Source organism: Myxocyprinus asiaticus, chromosome 14 (assembly GCF_019703515.2).
Source record: "Myxocyprinus asiaticus isolate MX2 ecotype Aquarium Trade chromosome 14, UBuf_Myxa_2, whole genome shotgun sequence".
Classification (NCBI taxonomy): Eukaryota; Metazoa; Chordata; class Actinopteri; order Cypriniformes; family Catostomidae; genus Myxocyprinus; species Myxocyprinus asiaticus.
Window position 1 is genome coordinate 23,584,122 of NC_059357.1, and position 24,566 is coordinate 23,608,687.

At 34.0% G+C, this 24,566-nt stretch overlaps 1 protein-coding gene and 2 long non-coding RNA genes across 3 annotated transcripts in view; 1 reads left to right on the top strand and 2 right to left on the bottom strand.

The window, feature by feature from the left end:
- LOC127451543 (uncharacterized) overlaps positions 1-24,566 on the bottom strand; it is a 45,055-nt gene that overhangs the window by 13,920 nt on the left and 6,569 nt on the right. Inside the window, exons 11-16 of the mRNA XM_051716284.1 lie at positions 24,113-24,415; positions 23,403-23,717; positions 22,902-23,204; positions 21,682-21,836; positions 15,729-15,851; positions 14,691-14,785 (exon numbers count right to left, since the gene is read on the bottom strand). Of these exons, the coding sequence (XP_051572244.1) occupies positions 14,691-14,785; positions 15,729-15,851; positions 21,682-21,836; positions 22,902-23,204; positions 23,403-23,717; positions 24,113-24,415 (1,294 nt within the window). The remainder of the gene's footprint in view (positions 1-14,690; positions 14,786-15,728; positions 15,852-21,681; positions 21,837-22,901; positions 23,205-23,402; positions 23,718-24,112; positions 24,416-24,566) is intronic.
- Positions 1,618-20,892, top strand: LOC127451794 (uncharacterized). The gene is made up of 3 exons (XR_007899144.1): positions 1,618-2,209; positions 8,314-8,351; positions 20,724-20,892. It is a non-coding gene; the product is annotated as an uncharacterized LOC127451794 (long non-coding RNA).
- On the bottom strand, positions 2,392-10,162 carry LOC127451792 (uncharacterized). The gene is made up of 3 exons (XR_007899142.1): positions 10,085-10,162; positions 5,351-5,406; positions 2,392-5,117 (listed from the first exon to the last, which is right to left on the bottom strand). It is a non-coding gene; the product is annotated as an uncharacterized LOC127451792 (long non-coding RNA).

The window sequence follows — 24,566 nt, forward strand, 5'->3', positions numbered from 1 at the left end:
GAATGTTTAACACAGAAGTAGATTTAAAGAGGGGCTTTAAAAGCATGACAGTTAGGTCTTGTCTCCTCAATATTGATGCAAAATGTGTAAAATAATAAAAGAATTGTGAAATACCATTGTTAAACACTAAATGCCAGTAAGCATCCATTCAGAGAAGAAAATGATATGGTTACTCTGGTACTCTGAGGTTTGATTCTACCTCATTCAGTATCATCAGGAAACACCTGCATATTGGTGGGAAGAATCTACCCGAACTTTAGCAAACATTTTACATAAACAACCCGCAGTTAGCCATTTTCATTTACAGTAATCTCTTTTGTGTGTGTGTGTGTGTGTGTGTGTGTGTGTGAGTGAGAGAGAGAGAGAGAGAGAGAGAGAGAGAGAGAGAGAGAGAGAGAGAGAGAGAGAGAGAAAACGTGCTAGTTACTAGACATAACAAAGTTTAATGTTTGATATGAAGTCTGGATTTTTTAGTTAGACTTGAGAAAGTTGTTGGACAGGTTAATAATGGCATTGGAATATTTGAATTACTTTCAAGAGTGTGTTGGGCACCAAGTGCCATCCATAAAGTGTGGTGGAGTCTAACTTTCACCCTAAATGTGTAAGTATCATATATTTATGATAATGATATTGTGGATAGGTGTTGGGTTGGTATTGTAGTTTGCCCTTTAAAGTAATAGTTCACCTAAAGCAAAATATTCTGTCATATAACTTTTGTGTCATTTCAAACCCATAGAACAATCTTTCTTCCTTTGAAATTTTAAAGAATGTTGATTTTGCTTTACAATGAAAGTGAAAGGTGACTGAGGATGTCAGCCTTTAATTCTACCTAAGATCTCCTGTTGTATATCTATCTATCTATCTATCTATCTATCTATCTATCTATATATATATATATATATATATATATATATATATATATACTTCAAGATGGTTACAGATCCATTTTGTTATTGATTAAAATTCAACATTAACTGAATTGATTTTTAAATAAGGATATACACTCACTGAACATTTTATTAGGAACACTGTGGTCCTAATAAAGTGCCCGACGTGGTCTTCTGCTGTTGTAGCCCATCCGCCTCAAGATTCGACGTGTTGTGCATTCTGAGATGCTATTATTCTGAAATCACTACAGTTGTACAGAGTGGTTACCTGAGTTACTGTAGCCTTTCTGTCAGCTTGAACCAGTGTGGCCATTCTCCATTGACATCTCTCAACATCAAGGCGTTTCCATCCGCAGAACTGCTGCTCACCGGATGTGTTTTGTTTTTGGCTTCTTAGTAAATTCTAGAGACTGTTGTGCATTAAAATCCCAGGAGATCAGCAGTTACAGAAATACTCAAACCAGCCCATCTGACACCAACAGTCATGCCATGGTAAAAATCATTGAGATCACATTTTTTCCCATTCTGATGGTTGATGTAAACATTAACTGAAACACCTGACCCGTATCTGCATGATTTTATGCATTATACTGCTGTCACACAATTGGCTGATTAGATAATCCCATGAATATGTAGGTGTAAAGGTGTACCTAACAAAGTGACAAGTGAGTGTATAATGAATTAATATATAATTATTCAATAGCAATGTTGCTATGCTGTAGTGTATAGTGTTCACTGTCACATAAAAAAATACACATTTTGAAGTATTGGAAAAAAAAAATTACAAAAAACTTTTTTGTTAACTTAGGTTCGCTGTCTGAAGTCTGATGCTTTAGGAAGGGTTTTCAGCTTTTTGTAGTGGCTTGAATTACTGTGCCCCAGCTATCCACAGAGATGCACACCATAACAAAAACAAATCTCTCTCAAGAGAACTAATCTTATGTCAGATCTTGACATCAGAGTATACAGATGGTTAATCCATTAATCATTAAGAAGTTGTTTTATATACTGAATGATTTGGAATTCTCAAAGCCACTTTTTTGTTTATATACAATAAAAATCAATTTAAATGATGGTTTCAAAGTTAAAACTTGATTTAAAACAAAATCAAACAAGTTAACAATGACATAAAGAAATATGTACCACATGAACAGTTTATAAGGTCATCGTTGTATAGCCCAACGCTTTTTGTTTTGGAGGTTTATGCAAAGAAACATTTCACTGTGGCCACTCCATACACAGTGATGCATGCGGGCTCAAATACTCAAGCAGCAGGCTCTGCATGAAATATTGATGGACACATTTTCCTTCTGCTGCTGCAAGTTCGTATTACAATTTAACATTTTAAAAGGCTTATTTATACTATGTGATGTTGTCATGATTTACTAATTTAATTTGAACTCAAATGTAGCCAAAGTGTTTTCTTACCGACGACCGTTATGGAACAAAGGTCTTATTTTTTAGACTGGGTCTGAGGTTTTTGTCGCAGCTTTTATCACCGTGACCCGTACCCGCTATAGTACACGGTGATCCACACCACAGCAAAATCTTTCCATACCTAACATGATACCTCGATATTTTAATAACATTCTTTTAATGACTGGAATTGAAATTGACGAATGTAGTCTTACAAACAATATTTGATTATTATAATATTTGAAATTTTCGACTAAACATTTGAGGCATGTTCTATAATAAATAACAAAATACTAATTTCAAACCGCTAAAGCTATACGCATTGGTATAATTTAGATTGGATGAACTGGGTCGTGTAGAAACAACATTCTACCTTTTTAAACCATGAGAGAAGTAAACACTTCAATATGCTGTGCTGAACTAATAAGTTATCGCTTGGCGTTACATGCTCGCTTGATTCCTTTCAGTTTTGTCTAATTACGATTTCATTTAGTCTCGCGTCTCCATAGAGTTTGTGTACATAAGTAAATCATGGTGGTAGTTGTTATCACAGTGCTATATAGCCGGACAATAACGAATGCTTCAGTGTAGTTCTAGTGTTTAATTTCGCTGACTGCGTCTACCAGCCTATTACAGTATACATTATTTATTAGCACAGCAAAAGACCATAGATAGTTTTCAGAATATGATTATGAAACTGATTCAAGCTAACAAATTATAACCAAACGTGCAAATCAGAAAATGGAGCTTTATTTGTGGAGCATGAAATATGATCTACGAAGACACAATACAGTTTTAGATTATCACGAAGAGCAATTTCTTTCCAGTGAAATAATAATAACAATAAATATACTATAGAAATAAAAGTCGTTCCATGGCTTTTGTAGGCCTGGAAATCCTTTTAAATTGAAATTTTAAGATTTTCCATTACCATGGGAACCCTAATTGTTTATAAGTAATTAAATGCCCAGACCCAAAACCCCAACATGTTTAGGACAGATATGTTTAGATTAAAGGAAAAGATCACCCCAAAATGTTAATTCTCTCATCATTTACTCAACCTTATACCATCGTAAACTCGTATGACTTTCTTTCAGTGGAACACAAACAAAGAATTTTTTGAAGGATATAGGACTATTAGGCCAATGTGTTATTGTCCAAATGCAAGTCAGTGGGGTCAAAACTCAACCTCCAAATAGGACATAAAGGCAGCATAAAGGCATCCATACGACTCGAGTGGTTTAATCCATGTCTTCTGAAGCGGTTAGATCGTATTTGGATGAGAACTCCTTTTTCATGACGAATCTTTACATCTGCAGTCTCCTTGGTGCGCTGAAGAGAGAAGTTCATTCACACTTCCTTGCGCTTGATGTGCAGAGTGCGTGTACAAATACGGCAAAGGGGTTGAGTACATGATGAGAGAATTATAATTTTTGGGGTGAACAATTCTTTACGTGTAGAATCCACTGAGAAATGCAGAATGTTTTATAGGCCGATATTAAAATATGTACGTCTGTTGGCTCACATTAAAAGTGCATTGCTGGCCTTTCCAGGTAAAGTTTCATATGCAGTTCTGTACAATAAAGATAAAACACAGTTCCACACATTAGTGGGGCTAAAGGCCACAGGGGTAAAAGGCACATTTGATTTTATCTTCTCCCAAAACACTGAATAGCAACAAAACTACAACAGCACTTTCCCAAAAACCTGTTTGTCACTATGCACAGCAAAAGTTTCCTGATCCATGAGATCTTTGCATGTCATGTCTAAAGGTTGATTTTGAGGCAAATCGATCTAATATTAATTAATTTTTTAAATGTTGCAAATTTATGTAGCTAATGAGAATCCCTGATATTATCACATTTTTTTTTTTTTTCAAGGTGATTAAATAAAAAAAAAATTCAATAACTGTCCAATAAGTGGAAGGACAGTATTTGGGGTAAAAAGCCCCACTGTTGCAGGGGCTTAAGGCCCCTATAAAACACATTGTTTTTCTTAAGTGTGGGGCAAATAGATATGTTATGAAAAAAGTTCAAAGTGGTCTTACTGGTCCAATCACAATGAAGATTAATTTGTTTATAGAAAACTTGCAATGTTATGAAATTCCAAATGTGATTGAAATTAATAGAAAATGGTTAACACTTTTCTAAAGTAGTTATTTTAAGTAAGCATTATCCTCATTTATTATTCAAAAAGCATCTTGCTGTCTTAAAATTATTTGCATTAGTTCAATTATGTCTATGTCTATTGCCCCTATATCTACCAGTTATCACTATAAACCCCCCCATTAAAACTGTAATCAAAATAACCTTCCGTTATGTTCACACAAATTATGTTGCTCCATTAATATTTTCAATAAAAATAAATAAATGTTTTCGATCTTGATACATTTTGAGACCAAAAAAAAGCAAATTTTCCTTCAGTTGTGCCTTTAGCCCTGTTATACAGACTAATCTACAAAATCGCCAACATGCTACCAGATATTAATAACAGAAATTATAGAGTTTTCGATGGAATGGCATGCAGAAAAAGTCCCTGTTACTTAACAGATGTCACTAAAATAGATGTTCTGAAACATATTCACTCATAACACACTGATTATACTGGTGTAAAGATGTTATCAACAGAAATAGTTACTGAACACATCAGTGAACGAATCTGAATGAATCTCTTTGGTGAATGGTTTCGGAAGACTTGTGTCAGTGGGATGAAGGTTTGAAATATCACACCTGACTCAGTGACAACATTTACATGTGTTGTGGATGTCTACTCGCATCACAGGATCAACCCTCCAATATGCCTTTTGTTTGTTTACTGCAAGCACAAGATGGGACAGTGTTACAACAGTCTTGATCTTTTTCCCAATCTCTCCCCAGAATGCTTCTCGCAGACTCAATACAAAATTATATCTTTTGATTGTAGTAGATTGTTCCATTCTATAAAATGCATAACAACACCAAAACGATATTTATTTTGTGAAACTAAATTAACAAGATGAATTATGAAAATCTAAACAATAAAACAAAATAAAATATAACAAACCATACCTGCAAGCTCAAGATGGGACAGTGTTACAACAATCTTCTTTTATCTTTTTCACAATCTGTAAATACAAAGTTTAGTTAGCTCATTGTCCCACCACTCTAATATGCTGGCAAATGCAGCAAACTACATTACCCAAAATGCATCACCACTTATTGGCACACTCTCCACTCTGCGAACAACAAAGTGACTAGTTATTTTGATCAAAACAAAGTTAAATGTACTGGCAAACAACAACTCATTTAACAAATCTTTTCTTACTTTTGGCAGTGAACATAGCTTATTAAATGACTACAGATGTTAAACTGTTCCCAAAAAAGTCATTTAACACATATACAGAATCGACAAACATTTTTTCTGTCATATTTTATCATAATCTATTTTTTAATACTCTAAGAGTTCGTTTGAAATAATCATTAACCGAGACTCGTGCTTCTCACATACTGAGGAGCGCAGCACCTGGGGAACATGCCACTGACAGGGAATAGGGGGGTATACCAAATCGCCAACACACATAAACCTTCTTAGGAACCTAAGCAATGTAGTGTAAAGTAGTAATGAATTTATGGCATAACATAGACACATAAATTCTAATAATGTATAAGGTGCCCACATCTTTCGTGCAATGTAATTTTATTCATACTCTCACCCCCTCGTGCATATTGTCCAACCCTTTACTGGGACTCTCTGAACCAGTAAAAGAAAAATACCTATATTCTTAGTAAAGTTTGGTGAAATATAACAATTTAACACTGCTACACATGAACATAATTTCCAGCCTGGTAAAGCCTTTATTTAAAAAAAAACAAAAAACAAATGAAGAAAAGTGTGATTCTTCTGTGTTCTTCTGTTTGCTGTTACTCATTTCACATGTAGCCTAAAGAGGGTGTTTACATAAAAGTTGGCTAATCAGACCGAGTTCCGAATGACATACTACCATACTTATTTGAATGCTGTATATTAATATGGCAGAAACAATGGCGTAGGTTTGGTTTGAAAGTTGGTGATTTGCGACAAACTTGAATAATGTGACAGAGATATGCAGGGTTGTGGACTCCAGTCGCCTGACTTGGACTTAACTTGGACCCAAGTCACAAATTTGATGACTTGCGACTCGACTTTGACAACAATGACTCGTGACTTGACTAGGACTCAGGCCCTCTGACTTGGAAAGACTTGATACCTTCTACAACCAAATATCAGAGCTGTACATTTAAAAACGTGCAGCAAATCAACGATTCATCAAGACATAAACAATGTGTGTTAACACGATTTTAGTGTGATAAAATCACTTACTAAGCTTTTCTGTTATAGACAATAGTTATTGCCAGTTTTGCAACTTTGTTGCCGTGACGATGTAATGTCAATAAACCCTAAAACCCTAACATGACTGTAAAAATGACCATTTAACTATTTTGCAGCTCAAATAATACATGAGTTTTAACAGAGGAATCAATGTAAGTTCTTCTATACATTTATAAGATTCACTTTTCTGTTTAAACCCTTAAAAAATTCACCCCATTCCCTTCCATTGTAAGTGCCTCACCTCAGTTTTAGCTTTTTCTTTTTTTTTTCTTCTTTTTTTTTTTTTTAATAAAGAAAATGCTGTCGATTGAGCTTAAATTGTATTGAACCCGGAATTTTCCTTTAAGACACTCTTGTAACTTTATAGCACATCCCTAGGCAAACAAATTGAATGGAGATAGATCGGTGCCTTTAGTGAAAATATACAGTATATCTCACATGTAATTGAACTGGGAAGTGATGAGCATACTTTAAAAGCCTTCCTGATATAAATTAATATAAATGTAATATAGTAATTAATACTCAGACACTAGTGTGGGCAAATAGCACTAATTACTTGTTTATGACTTGAAGCTTTAAGTTGAGGACTTGGGGCTTATCTAAGCCATGGTACAGTATATTACAGTATAGTGCAATGCAGTATACAAGTATACAGTATGGTGCAATATGAAATGTATGTGCATGTAAAAAAAACATGTAAATTCATATTTATACATGCTACCTATACAAACCCGTGCATTCAAAATGAAAAATCACAATTCTTACATTTTATTTGTCATATTTATACAACTACTTCTACACACCCATACCCATTTGAACATAATTATTCTGTTTATAATAATTACCTTTCCTTTTTTAATGTATAAAAACTCATACACAAACTTTTCATCTTATCCTGTAATTCTGTGTCTAGCTGTTGTATTTCTGTACTAGAAGCTTATGAAGAGGCCAGATTTCTTGTGTGTCTGTGTGTGTGTGTGTGTGTGTGTGTGTGTAGAGAGAGAGAGAGAGAGAGAGAGAGAGAGAGAGCACATCTGGGCAATAACAATGTGATATCTAATGGTATCAGATGGTAATACCATGAAACTTTGAGATACAATTACCATATTTATACCATTCTGTATTTACATGGTGCTTCAAAGTACTTCAAAGAATATCATGGTACTACCACTGTAATTTGATATATGATTACCATATTCATATTAGGGATGTGCGAAACTAGTCGACTAAACGGTCCTGATGCTGCTAGTGGACACTGGAATTACTAGTCGGTTAATATCCACCCCCCCCCCCCCCATTAAACTGATCATCATTTTTACACATTCACGTTTGGCTTTATATTTTTACAGAGGCTGCGCTCAAATTACTGTCATATTAATGTTACATAATTTAAATAGAATTAATAATACAAATATTATTTTAAAAAGTGGATATCTGGAGCAGATACAAAGTTTCATTTCATCTCAGGCTGCGCGTGCTTCTTCCCTCTCTCACTCGCGGCGCGCGCAGGAAAATGTCCTCTCGCCAGACAAGAAAACAAAGTCTATGAAATTACTTCGGTGGTGGTGCGGGAATATGATTTCCAAACGTATGAAAGTCCCTATGGATGATGTTTTCACATTTGAGTCTTTACATCTGTGCTTGCTTGTACGTTATTTTTCAGCTGTGCAGGCTTTTTCAAGCGCCGGATAGCCGCCTCAGGTGAGTCAAGTCCAGTCTTTCACCTGACCATGTCGAAGTGTTAATTCTGCTCATCAAAAAAACGTATGCTTTTGAGTAAGTAGCTTAGAAAATGACTGTTTATTTTCAACATGGTGCCGACTGCTTAACAGGTTAAACCATCCTTTATTCTGTGTGCACGTCATGTTTAGAAAACATTAGGTTTATTACATCACAGTAACTGTTACTGGTTAACGTTCTTTACTGAACATCTGTTATATCAGATCAATGGCTAATGCACGACTGCACCTTGTGAAATACACAACTTTTCAACAGCATTTTTTTTTTTTCTCTCTTGTAGATTTGGCTTAGTCTACCTGTTAATTATTTTCAACAATGTCCTGACTGCTTTAATATGTTAAGTAACTTTTACTTGGTGAATTCTGTTTAGAACAGACTGGGTTGCTCTATTGGTCCAGCACTATTCATTCAATTGTTTTCAATAAATATGTCTGTTAAATATTCGATAACGTTGATTGATTCAGTGAATGTGTGTCATGTTCGATATTTAATGTACTATGATCATAAGGCGAGCACGTCGCAGATAAATGCCCATTTTCAGTGGAATTTAGCTTCAGATTTGGAATAGATTAAGTATTTTAAATGGGTCGCATAAACACATTTTTTTTCTTTATTATTATTATTATTATTATTATTATTTATTTTTTTTTTTTTTTTTTTTTTTTACTGTTTTCTGAAGGAAGGTTTGTTTTAGACTAGTCGGCTTCAAAATATCTGTTTAAATGCTTCAAGGTAATTCAAAGAATACCATGGTACTACTACACTATAAAAAAAACAAACAAACAAACAAACAAACAAAAAAAAAAAACACTCCTGTTAAATTTACAGTAAAAAACTGGCAGATGTGGTTCCCAGAAATTCTTTGTAAAAAAAATACGGTAACAACGTTTCAGGCTTTACGGGATGTAATTTTAATGCCTTTCAATTTTAAGGTGCATTACTGTCGTTTATATTATTAAATAATAAACTTGATATATTAACCTTCTGAAAATGTAAAAATCTGTTTTTCACTTTATAATGTATTGTTAATCACTGAAGTAATTACAAAAGGGCACATGATGACATGAAGTTCATCAACAGAGGCCTTTCCTGTAGCAAAGACCAATAAACATGTAGAGACAGAGCTCAGTGTCACTCACACAAACACCATCAGGGAAACACATGTGAAATTTAAATAATGTAATAAACATTAGCTACATCAAATATAACACAGAACACCCCAATGTACATAACTGATATTAAAAATAAGAAGAAACATAACTATTCCCATAAAATATAATGAAATGAACTGGGTCATGCAGGGAATTCTGGGAACGCCCAATTATTATTTTTTTACTGTAATTTTAACAATAATTTTTCCATAAAAATACATGTACTCTCTTGTTAAACATAATATAAATTTTTACTGTTAATTATACAGAAAATCATACTTTTTACATAATTGTTTTTTGTTTTGTTTTTTACAAAATTTTACCATAAAACTACATGTATTGTCTTTTTAAATATTACAATATTTTACCATATTAACCAATTAACGTTTTTTTACTGTAGCATTTTTATTCTTTTACCGTTAAATTTATAAACATTTTTTTTTACAGTGTATGGTACCTCACTATATGAATAACATATTAATATACCATTGCCTTAAAGGAATAATTCACCCAAAAATGAAAATTTGCTGATAATTTACTCACCCTCAGGCCATCCAAGATGTATCTGAGTTTTTCTTCATCAAAACAGAATTTAAGACTTTTAGGATTTCATTTCAGGCCTCCTCCTCTAAACAATGCAAGTGAATGTCCTCCATTTTTTGACGGTCCAAAATGCAAATTTAGGGTGCATCAGAATAATCCACACGACTCCAGTCGACAAATAAAGTTCTTCTGAATGCAAACAATTGATTATTTTTAGAAAGAAAACAATACTTCTATACTTTTTAACTACAAATGTTCACTTTTGTACAAGTGCGCTCATGAGAGGGATGACCTAAGCTCGTTGGTAAGGTCATCATGTGGAGGAGGAGTCAGGAAGTGCGTCATTGTTTACATCGTTTTATATATATATATATATATATATATATATATATATATATATATATATATATATATATATATATATATTATTGTTTGGAAATTATTTTTTTAATTTAATTTTATATTGTTTTGAAATTGTTTTGGTTTGTGAACTGCACAAGTTTCTCTTGAAAACAATGAGATGGCCTGGGTGAGTAAATTATCAGCAAATTTCATTTATGGGTAAACTATTCCTTTAACACTGTGCCCCCAGGTAATGCTACATGTCCAAAAACATGGTAATGCCATGGTACATTTTTGATGTGTTTTTGTGTAGGCTGCTGAATGTTTTGGTGGTAAAATAGCTATAAAGTTGGTTTCACATTCGCACATTCGGACTACTTCGTTCAATATTTCTAATTATGCATTAAAAAAAAGGATAATTTAGGTAAATTATCATTACTGGCCATTATGACAATAAGCTACAACACCTTTTTCTTCAGAAGTCGAAGAAACGTTTTTCAAGAGTACATGATACTTTTAGGACAACCTGCTAAGAATGCTTGTGAACTGAACTTCTCTTTTTGTCTTGATCTAAAACATTCCAGAACAAGTTGTACAACATCTGGATATCAATATACTGTATATAATCTTATTAACAAAAACAATAAAAATTAAACAAAAGTTTGATTTTCTACATAAAATTGAATATTTAAACAATCTCTGTGCAAGTTTTTTTTTGCTCATGTCATCATGGACTTTCACTGACACCTAGTGGTGTGGATGCAGCATCATTCAAACTGAATAGTTTTTGGTTACTAATGCCTTTGTAGAAATGTGCTATTTACAGTCAGATATGATTACTTTAATCCATGAGAGAATGTGTCCAATAACAGGGTGGTTACTGAGATTAAGTGATTAGTATTTAGCTTGTTATGTGGTCTATATGACAGCCCCCATGAGGAGACCCTCTCCATGTAGAATAAAACTGCTTCATCTCACGAGTCTTCATCTCTTATATATAACCCTAACCCTAACCCTAATATTTTTAGGAAATGTATAGTTTGTTTCCTCAAGGCAACATTATACCATTATGGAACATATTGAAATCATGTATATAAATCACGAAAAAACTTGGTGGAAAATATTTTTTTTAAATTAGATATTATGCATGATATCATTTTCAGATACAAGAAATGACTAAAAAGATTGATTCAAAACAAATGAATGAATCAATATGGAAAAATCCTGTTGATTTTTGATAGATGAGCTCAAGCTTGGAAAACAATCATTCTGTACAGAACATGCTACAATTATTAATTTAGTAACTGTCACCTCAAATAATTCTTAAAGTTTTTTTTTTTTAATTTTCAATACATTTTCAATGGCTGAAAGAAGCCACCCAAAGCATCTTTAACCTAGCAGATCTTTAACATTATCAAGTGTTCTCCACAGGACATACTACACCTTTTAGTTTGGCAATTGCTATGTTTTCTAAATACAACAGACTTTTTTTAATGGTGTGAGATTTAACAGTTTAATAAATTGTCAATGATTAAAAGAACTGCTCCAAAAACAAGTTGGAAATCCCTATGTGTAGGACACCTATCGGAACATAGGCTACTACAGCCTTTGGTTTTTTAAATATCATGTCTGTTATAACTGATGTTTTAAGTGTTATAAAGAGTTGTGGGCATTACAATGAAGCATGATACAGTGTTCTATAGGTATTAAATGAAAGGATTGGAGAGACCATCTTTTGTATTTTATAACATTTTCAAACTCCCATAATATCATGATGTGTGTGTATTGGTTGACGTAATGGCTGTGATTAGCATGTTAGCACATTAGCGCCAGAATGTAAACATATTACAGAATGCAAACAAATTACACATTATCTACTGCACATTTACAACTTTAAATCATCATTGAGTGGATAAAACAACATATTTTACCGATATCATGTGAATACTCATAGAATGAGGTCATAACACATTTTATTTGCATGTAGTCTTGTGCATCCTCATTTTTAAATGTGTGAAGCATTAACATGTTTCCACTGACCATGGTATAAATATTGGAATCTACGCCCTTGACTTCAATAATGTTTAACTAGTTGAGACAATTTCATCAAAACATTTTGGAAACAATTTTCAATGTGTACAAGCATTATCTTGTATTGACTTCCTCAATGACAAGATTCAGTTCAATAGATTTTGAAAGAAAGGTCAGACTGCTCCAAAACAAGTTGGAAATCATGTTGTGTAACCTACATCTCTTCATTTTACAATTTTTGCATAGGATTTTAAATTTATACAAGCATCATCTTGTACTGACTTAAATGACACAAGATCAAGTTCAATAGATTTTGAAAGGAAGGACTGCTCCAACACAAGTTGGAAAATTTTTTCAGTACCCTACAGAACATACTACAGCCCATGTTTTCCTAATATTTCACCTCAGTTTAATTTTGTTGTTTTAAGTGTGATAAAGAGTTGTGGACATTATAATGAGGCATGTTAAAGTGTTCTACAGGAATTGAATGAAGGGATTGGACATACTATCCTATACTATTTTGTTTTCCTGTTGCATGCCATGTTCAGTTAACATTAAACTCCCACAATATCATGATCGATGTTTACAGTCTTGCAGCACCGTCACTGTCCATGGTGCTGAATTCATCATATTATAGAAAAATAATCAGAGGGCATGACATCAAACGGTGTTTATTTAGACAAACACTTACTAGTTTTAGTCTTAGTTTCTCGGCTGTAATGCCTGTTAAGTTTTGTTGATTAGTTTCTCTTAATGGTTCAATACATTAAATGATAGAAAATAATGACTGAATGTAAAACCATATGTACTCCTAGGAGATGTTCTAAGTGACATGCTACAAGAGACCACTATGAAAGAAGTTGGTAGTTAGCTTTGAATAAAGCCATTCTTTTTTTTTTTTTTTATTTATTTTTTACCAAATATTGGATTAACTAGATGAAGACTCCAATAACATGTTACTATTTTCTGTTGACTTTTTAATGAGGTAAAATACAGAGTTTAACAGAACTTAAAAATGGTGGAACAAAACCTTATTTGTACCTTACCAAACACACTAAAGCTCAAAGTTTCCAAGTCTGACCTAAACTGAAAAACTCAAAGTTGGTTATGTTGAAGAGTTCAATACATTTTCACAACTCTTAAATAAGCCATGATACAATGCTCAATAGGTTTTAAAAAAAGAAAATTCCAGACACATCATGGTCTTTTCTGTTCAAAATTCTTTGTCATTAACCATTTGGTATTTTTCTCAAATATAGAAAGAAAACACATTCAAGTCCACATCCTTTTTGACATATCAATAACAAACAAGAAATTGCATTAGGTTTACATATATACATAACACATACATATAGTGTACATAAATACATACAAATATTAGAAGCACTTACAACTTAAAGAAACAGTTAAATACACAAACCACAAAACCATGGTTGGTCTTCCTGTAGAATTGTAGCATTTAGGCACTTCACATGATACAATCTATTGCACTTTTCACTCTAAACCTAAGAAAACAGGACAAATGCCATCAGATTGTGTTTTTTTAAATGTTTGTTTCCATTGTTTTAACATTCAATATATAGACAATATTGAAAGTCAAATAAATATTAATTACACAAACACAGTACTTTTCAATTTGGAAAAATGAAAGAACAATACTCCTCCCTTGACACTGCAATTGTTTGGGTGTACTTTTAATGCATTCAATTACAAGTATATCAGAAATGTACATTCAAGATAGTCGTTTAGCTCATTTAAAGATTTTTTACAGAATTGTTTTGCAGAATTTCTTCAGCCATTTGTCTTCTGCAATGGCACATCCACTCTTTGGTATAGGAGTTATATTGATGGTATGAGGAATTTGTGGAAATTCCTTCACCACCAGCTTGGCCACATGAAGTGACAGCAGCAAAATGTTAAGACACACTTTACTACAGATAAAACGTATGTCCAATATTTTAATGTAAACCTCTTTTCCATTACCTGCATCACAAAAACACAACAGCTCACCCCATCTGCCTGAAAAGTGTGATTTATTGTGCCAGGTGTCCATTTGATGTCCACCCAGTCCTCCTTTCCATGTGGATTTCTTTACATATTGAGGGATTCACTATTTTTTGAGAAATACACTGAGCTTTATGATTTTGTCATTTTGAGCTTTACTAATACATCATCAGAATGTTATGCTAATCCTGAATAATTACATAAGCATTTAATTAGCAAACTAATTTACCCAAATCTATAACACGCCTCTCTGGCTTCCTCCATTTCATCTGTGCCACGTTGAGGGTCAATCACGGAAATAGTGTTGGAAATGGCATGTAGATACTAGAAAAAAAGGGATACTTCATGATACAATGGCTTGCACCTGAAAAACCGCTCAAACATATAAACCATATAGACAACATGTAAACAACATTTGGATTTATCAAGGTGCTTTGCAGAGTTGCTTACACATTACTGTTGATACAATTCTTGTTTGTCTCAATCTTTTCACTTATCACAAACTTCCAGTGCACACTGTTGCTTTTTACATAAGATTTACACCACTGTATTACTGAAAGTTCACCTGTGTGACAAGATTTAGAAAATAAATCAACAAACAATTATATTGAATAATTTAGAAATGCAAGCAACCTGTATTGTGTAGATGAATGAAAACCCAGCTGTAGCACTTCACTTACTTTTCTCAAACCTTGCTGAGCCATCTGTTCTCATTTCCCATGCAAAATGACTCCTGTAGTGAAATGATTCAGTTGGTAGATACTTCCATTTGCATCACAGGAATTAAGAATGGCCCGAAAGTAACTCTCTACTGCCTGATTATGGGGTGAGAAGTTACAAATTACACTGCATTTAAATTATTTACTTAAGTAGTAAACTAAATTAGTAAACTACATTAATTAAACCACATCAAATTTCCACATAAAACAGACACTGAGTATTACATTTGCTGTTTATTCAGGTGTATGAGTATCATACAAATATACAAATTAACAGCGCTGAATGAATTGTTTGGTCCTGATGAGCTTACCTCCCCAACCAACCAGTCGTACAGCCTCAATGTTTGAAATTCCCTGTGATGAAATTGGTATTCCAGTTTCCTGTCAGGAGCTCTTAGAATTGCCACAAAAAGATCAGTGGGGTCAATCCTCCATAGTAAATCAACCATTAATGCCACAAACATCATAAAATTTACAAACAAATAGTATTCCCTGTGCTTGCCTCATTGTGTGAATTGATATTTTTTTCTAATATTTATTTCTATTACCTCGTCCTCTGCAGAAACTACCTCTGAAGAAAGATTACAGGGCTCAAGTGTTGATCCACTTTCCTGGCTCTTTGAGTCAAAAATGGTCACATCCTTGTCAAAGCCCTGTGTCTTTCTCTTTTTCTGGGGGAGGAAATCCTTTTATTTATTGAAACACATTATCATGGCTCACTAAACAACTGTGAAAAAATTATGAGGTCCATCACAAAATGATCACAAAATGAAGTTTGATCTGTCAAACTTTTGAGCTGTGGTAGGCTAAATTTCACTTTTTTTAGGGCACCATATAATGAACTCGGTTTGTTGCCAAATTAGAAAGTCAACAAAACATAATAAATGGGACAATAGCCCAACTGTGAGGTGTACTATGTCTTTTAAGAGGTGCTTGATAATGTAGACTTAATATTTGTTTTGGGGCACTCTGTGCAACCACTGACAAGCTATTGAAATCTTGAAGCAAAAGTTCTGAAATTGAGAGATGTAGCATGTCCTCTAGGTTGCTCCAAAGTTTTTCGAAGGTCTTTTGGAGCAATTCCTTCATAAATTCAATGCCTATTTTGCATTTCTTGCCTCATTAAAAAATTTATTAATATATTAAACTTATGCTAAATTAAACTTTAGCATAATTTCAAAAGCCAAACAACAATATATAGTAAATGTCCTTTAAAGGGTGCTTGATAATGCTGAAGTTGTTTTAGAACAATCTGTCAAACCACTAAAGGGGTATTGAAATAGCAAATGTAAATATATCATATAAATGTCATGAAGAAATTGTTTCAACTAAAAGTTATTGAAGTGTTTGTCTAAATAAACACTGTTTGATGTCATGCCCTCTGAGTATTTTTCTATAATATGATGGACAGTGCCTCAGTTCATCAATTCATCAAGATCAGTTCACACAGATTATGATATTGTGGGAGTTTAATGTTGACTGAACATGGCATGCTACAGGAAAATAAAAAGGATAGTATGTCCAATCCCTTCATTCAATTCCTGTAGAACACTGTAGCATGCCTCATTATAATGACCATAACTCTTTATCACACTTAAAACAACAAAATTCAAGTGAAATATGAGGAAAACATGGGCTGTAGTATGTTCTGTTACATACATTACATAGATGTTTTGGAGCAGTCTGTCCTTTCTTATTATATATATATTAGATATATCTTATCTATATATTGAACTTGATATTGTGTCCTTGAAGTCAATACAAGATAATGCTTTTAGAAATTTAAAATCCTATGCAAAAATTGTAAAATGAAGAGATGTAGTATGTTCTGTAGGTTACACAAAACGATGTCCAACTTGTCTGGTTTGCTTCCAAATTACAGTAATTTGTTCCATCAATTTAAGTCTACTCAGCTCTATATCATGCCACTCTAAAACATGTGGTATGTCTTTTAGAGGGTGTTTAATACAGTCATATTTCCAGTTATGTACTACTAAAACAATTCAAAGTGGAAAATGTTGATTTGGTGCATTCCTCAACACTTTTTCTGAAGACCATCATAACGCACCTTTTTTATTTATTAATTTATTTTAAATGCAAAACATGTTCCAAAGGCAATAAAAGAACAGAAATGTGTTCATTGTTGCTAAGGGGAAAACATAGCATGAGAAGATATAATAAATGAAGATGTTGAATTTCTGTAGTTGGCTAAAGTGTCTTTAATCTCATGGTGTTCGCACTCAAAATAAAAATATTAACACTTTTTAGACGGACCCTAGCTTCTTCACCGCACGGAATTGGATATTCAATGGACAGTCGCAAAAAAGTATCACATTAAACCAATACTTTTGCGCACCCGACCATAACGGACCCTCCACCTCCAAATCGATCCCGCTGCAGAGTACAGGCCTCGGTGTAACGCTCATTCCTTGGACGATAAACGCGAGTCTGACCATCACCCCTGGTGAGTCAAAACCACGACTCGTCAGTGAAGAACCCTTTTTGTCAGTCCTGTCTGGTCCAGCGAAGGTGGGTTTGTGCCTATAGGCGACGTTGTTGCCGGTGATGTCTGGTAAGGACCTGCCTTACAACAGGCCTACAAGACCTCAGTCCAGCCTCTCTCAGCCTATTGAGGACAGTCTGATCACTGATGGAGGGATTGTGCGTTCCTGGTGTAACTCGGGCAGTTGTTGTTGCCATCCTGTACCTGTCCCGCAGGTGTGATATTCGGATGTACCGATCCTGTGCAGGTGTTGTTACATGTGGTCTGCCACTGCAAGGATGATCAGCTGTCCTTCCTGTCTCCCTGTAGCGCTGTCTTAGGCATCTCACAGAACAGACATTGCAATTTATTGCCCTGGCCACATCTGCAGTCCTCATCCCTCCATACAGCATGCCAAAGGCACGTTCACGCAGATGAGCAGGGAACCCGGGCATCTTACTTTTGGTGTTAGTCAGTAGAAAGGTATCTTTAGTGTCCTAAGTTATTATAACTGTGACCTTAATTGCCTACCGTCTGTAAGATGTTAGTGTCTTAACGACCATTCCACAGGTGCATGTTCATTAATTGTTTAAACCCTTTACAATAAAGATCTGTAAAGTTATTTGGATTTTTACAAAATTATCTTTAAAATACAGTGTCCTGAAAAAGGGACGTTTCTTTCTTTTTTTTTTTTTTTTTTTTTTTTTTTTTTTTGCTGAGTTTATGTTCTTGCATTTTTATCTGAAAAGTAGGCCTGAACAAAGTAGTCTTAGCTTACAACTAATGACTTTTTGATCACAAAAACATTTACTGGGAGTTATACTGGCATCTTAAAATCCTGTCCCTCAGTCACAATCTTCCTCAAGATCAGTGTGTATCATCGCTTTCCTTTGGCAGCTGCAATCCTCCTGGTAAGCTTGCACAGCATCGCCTCTTTCAGAAAGTTCACAGTATAGTGCAGTTAGAAAAGTGGCTATATTCCTTTTAAAACGGTTGTGTTAGTGAGAAAACAAATAAAAATGAAGACTTTTGTTGTTGTTGTTGTTGCCAAAATGGAGAAACAGCAACTGAAGCCGTGGCGCCACTCTCTTCATATCTACAATGAAAACAATATTATTACCACTAAAGGGCGCCACGACACCGATTTTGTGCAAGTGTACGAGATGTGCAGGCATGACGGATGTGTCAAAGCCCTACAGAATGTTGTTGTTCATGCCCCTGCTTATGAAAATTGTTAAAAGTGGGCTCACATTGACTGATCCAATCACAATGATATTTTTTTTATTTTTTTATTTTTTATTTTTTTTTTACAGAATACTTGAGATGTACAATAATTAAATTCCAAATGTGATTGAAATGAACAAGAAAACATAAACCATATTCTGAAGTGGTTATTTTGAATAAGCATTATTTTAATTTGTTATTTAAAAAAAAGGATATAGCTGTCTTAAAAGTATTTGCATAAGTTGAAAAATGATGCCCTATAAATATTGCCCCAGTATCTACACTATATCAATATAACCCCCTGGGGGCCTTTTTAAAAAATAAAAAAAAAAAAAAAAAAAAAATCATAGCATTCAGTTGTTGAACATTTAATTGATGATCTACCATACCAAAGAAAGAGTTCCAACCTTTCTAAGAAATGTTAGTAATCAGCGTAAAAGCAAGTTTCGGTTCTGCAGGTGTGAGAACTAAGAGGAAGAAAGATCTGGCTCCGAATACCGAGATGCTCTCACATAAATCTAATTCTGACCATTCGAAACACCAGAAAGAATTCATTTTAGAGGTTTTAATCAAATAACCTCAATAGGAAGCCACATCTATCTATCTGTCTATCTATCTGTCTGTCTATCTATCTATCTATCTATCTATCTATCTATCTATCTGTCTGTCTGTCTATCTATTTATCTATCTGTCTATCTATCTATCAATCGTCTGTCTATCTATGTACGGGATCTATTGTCTGTCTGTCTGTCTATTTATATTGCTCAATCCTGTAAGCAGTTTAATTTAATAAACAGAAACATGAATGTATTTACTCAGTTCTCTGCAACCTGCTTAATTTACCAAACTACAACTGACAGTCAGGACTGTTGAGAGGATTATTTGTGCTCCCTGCCCACCCTTCAAGACCTGTACGTCTCCAGAGTGAGGAATCATGCAGGTAGAATCACTCTGGACCCCACACACCCTGCCCACTCCCTCTTTGAACTGTTGCCCTCTGGCCGGCGCTACAGAGCAATGAGCGCCAGAACATCCAGGCACAAGAACAGTTTTTACCATCAGGCCATTTTCCTCATGAACAATTAAACTGCCTCAGGACTCCCCCATGGTGCAGTAATGTAAATACATATCTCATGTACATATGTAAATTCACATATTTAATTCAATAACTGTACATACCCCTACCTTGCACATGCATTACCACTTGCACATGTACATATGCCATTCTTTTATATGTCTTATTATTTGTATGTCTATTTATACTCTTACCTTATTTTATATTCTGTGTCTCACTGTAATGTTCTGTGTGCACTTGTTTCTCCTATCACCAAAAAAAAAAAAAAAAAAATCATTGTGTACGTGAGAACACTTGCCAATAAAGCTCATTCTGGTATCAACATGTACTGTGAAATATCAGCTTTTATTTTCAGCATCATTGTTACAGCCGATTTTACATGTAGGTTTATTTATTTATTTATTTTTTTACAGTCATTTCTAATCCCTCTGATTTTTCATAAAATATTTTCTGTTTATCTGAGTTATATTTAAAGGTTTCCTTTTTTTTTCTGAGCACACAGGTGTTGTCAGTTGATTATGCCTGAATTACCCATGCAGAATATTTAAATTCAGCAACTGATAACTACAGTGACCTGTATCTCCTGTGCAATCCTCATGCAGCCACACCATCAATTTAATTTTGAATATCCAAAAAAATTATAAAATCTCCTCATTATTTGAGGAGATGTTGTATAAGAGTTGTATCTTTCACATCAAGTATTGTATCAAATATTTTATTATTCTGTGCTTGCTATTTTTAAAATATCTCTGTTTCCTCAAGGCACAACGGTTTGCAGCTGCTCTGTATGCAATGTGCAGCAGTGCACAAGGAATTGTAAGCTTTGGTGGTCACCCTGTTCCCCTGAGACAGAACATTCAAATACAACAACAAAGAACAGAAGATGAAAGAGAGAGAGAGAGAGAGAGAGAGAGAGAGAGAGAGAGAGAGAGAGAGAAACACCATCAGGGTTGAAGAAACTTTTCTTGGAAATATATATAATTTCTCTACAGTTTGTTTTAGTCCTAATTCCTTACAATTTACTGTGAGATTTACAGATATTTAAATTAAACTAAAGACTACCACTATCTTTAATACTGTTTTCAGCTCATAAAGTTGTGTTATATCATATAATTACAAGTTTTGAATACTCCCACACTTATTTTTTCTAAGGAACAGTTTATATTGCAGTAACACCCAAAATTTTAATCTAAATGTGAGAGAGGGTAAACATATTTTAAAGAATAAAATGTGACTTGACAGAGTAAACAACATAATACTTTATTGATGAATGTATGACACTGAACACATCTTTATCAATATTTTTAAAAATGTATGCACACAGGCAAATTATACAGTTTGAACAAAATCAATTAGCCTACGTAAAAAGGAAAAAAGACTGTCCAAGTCACAGACAAAGCAAGAAAAAATTGCTTCTTTTCTTTTTTTTTGTTATTTCAAAATAGATAAGATCAAAAGAAAATACAATGACAGTCACAAGACAAATGAATGACCCATGAGTCTTCACTGCTTCATCTGGAAAAAATAAAAATAAAAATAATAGACAATAATTATATATATATATATATATATATAAAGCTTTAAGTGCAGAATACATCACAAAGTGAATTTCTTAGCCTGTAAGTATACAATGGTAACATTAAGAATAAGACTGTCATGCAAAAGAGTTCCAACATCTTCTTTAAAAAGATCTGTACTCTATTTAGTCATTTTGGATTACCTTGAAGAAGCTTAGCAGAGCGCTGTAGGTCAGAGTAAAGAAGAACAGAAAGATGAATGATGTGGCAGTGTACCAGAGACTTCTGAACTCATCCTCCTCCAAAACATTTTTATTGCAGAGCAAAGCAAAGCCTGTCTCTGGCTCTGGTGGCTCACCTGAAGAAAACAAAAACAAACACAAAAACATGCACACACATGCACATGAATTGTATGTACAGTATACACAGTACACAGTACTACATCATACACCTGAATCTACTAGTTTTGGTTACTAAAGCACTGAAGCACACAGTTGCCACAAGTACTGCCCATATGTAATCACAATAAACTCATATGTACTTTTAATGTACATGTGACAAGACAAACCCAATGCAAATATCCTAATGAATTGGTCAATGAATTATGAATCAAAATTAGGATTTAATGAGTAACTTGCTATTGCATCTAATCCTGATATTGTGATGTTACATGTAACCACAACATATCCTCAAAACATCTGCACTCTTATTTTCTGTCTATGTTAAATGTCAATGTTTTAAAGATTTAAATGATTAGTAGTCACTCATACATAGTCACTTGTAGGAAATGAATACAGCCTAAGAGGCATTATGTGCAGTCTCGAAAATATACTTATGGCTTTCAATACTGAATGAATCACACAAATGTTTCTGAATTTTTAAGCTTTCAATAAATGCTCGACTAAATAATGCAAAACACAAATTTAATATTTCATTTTGTGCAGACACTTGCAATACAAACAGACAAACAGAAGAGCAAAACCCAAAACAAATCTTTGGAACAGAGAAGTGTTGGCATTAAAAGTATTCACATGACCACATGAATAGTAACAGTGGCACAGTAAGCACAATGCAAAGTATCACACATTCTCACAGGTCATCAAAAATCTTTGCTCTTGGTTTTTAAAAGTTTTTTATCATTACACAAATTATATTTGTTTCCATGAATTATATGTATAGTTTTGGGTGTGCTGTGGTATTGGTGTTTGACCCATGCAGTACAGTGATACAAACATGTAGACAGGAGAAAGCACAAAATCAAAGACACATCACATTAAAAGAGAGGAACAGGACACAAGCATTTCAGACCATCCAAGTGAGTAAGATAAATGCATAATCATATTGAAAATATCTATCAGATGTTTTCAGTATTATGCAGGGGCAACATAATCAGCATCAGAAGAAGGACATTCATTCTTTTTACTTTTGCTTGTTGATACTATTAATGGTGAGATTGTATTGTTGATGTTGGCATGTTGGACTGCACAGGAGATTTCAGAATTTTTGTATTGTTCTGGAGTCACTGTTAAAAAGCTGAGGACAGATGTGAAGGTCTCTTGACGGATTGGACCACTGGTAGGGGCCTCTATGTATTGTTTTTCAGCGCCCACTGTCCACATGATATAAACATCACCAAGTTGTGTGCTCGTAACCTCACACACCAGAGAGACGTGACCAGGTTTATCATTGTCAGGTCTGTAAATAACAACATTGGGCTTCTTTCCATCTGAATTAGGAAATATAATAAAAGGCCATATAACAGTGAGTCAGAGGAAATAACAATAATGAACACCATGACACTGTAAATGGTAACCCACAGTTACTAAACATTTCAAATGGCCTAGCATTTTAATGGAAGATAATAAAGTGTAACTGCTTTCAGAATCTTTAATGCACAGTGAGCCACAATAATAAAGTAACTTACCTCCTTTATTAAACTGGATCTCCTTCCTGATTTCTTTTCCATTCGTGTCACGGGTGGAACAGATGACCTTTTTACCCTCAAACCATTTCTTGTGATCAACTGTGAAATTGTAGATTCTATTATACTGAGAAATTTCCTTTAAAAAATGTGTATTTCCTGGTATCCCACTGATTTGTTGATTATCCACTAGGCACGACACTGAAGCATCTTCTACTTCTTTGATTACACTTCCAGAAACAACAGCCTCCAATATAATTTTATTGTTGACTAATATTTCTCTCTGCACTGGTGGCTTCAGAGTCAGTGTTATGTTAGCTACAAGGGAGAAAGATAAGAAAGTTGATTTAATGTCCTTATTTGCAGTGTGAGCTTGGATGAATGTGTTGATATGTGCATATTTAATATAGCAGTTAAAAAGAAAGAGAACAAGAAAGAGTTAACCAACATTAGATGATAAATTAAATGTATCGTTTTGGGTGTGCTGTGGTATTGGTGTTTGACCCATACAGTACAGTGATACAAACATTTAGACAGGAGAAAGCACAAAATCAAAGACACATCATAGTAAAAGAGAGGAACAGGACACAAGCATTTCAGACCATACAAGTGAGTAAGATAAATGCATAATCATATTGAAAATATCTGTCAGATGTTTTCAATATTATGCATGGACAACTTCATAATCATCATTAGAAGTTCATTCTTTTTACTTTTGCTTGTTGATACTATTAATGGTGAGATTGTATGGTTGATGTTGGCATGTTGGACTGCACAGGAGATTTCAGAATTTTTGTATTGTTCTGGAGTCACTGTTAAAAAGCTGAGGACAGATGTGAAGGTCTCTTGATGGATTGGACCACTGGTAGGGGCCTCTATGTATTTCTTTTCAGCCCCCACTATCCACATGATATAAACATCACCAAGTTGAGCACTGGCAACCTCACACACCAGAGAGACGTGACCAGGTTTATCATTGTCAGGTCTGTAAATAACAACATTGGGCTTCTTTCCATCTGAATTAGGAAATATAATAAAAGGCCATATAACAGTGAGTCAGAGGAATTAACAATAATAAACACTATGACACTGTAAATGGTAACCCACAGTTACTAAACATTTCAAATGGCCTAGCATTTTAATGGAAGATAATAAAGTGTAACTGCT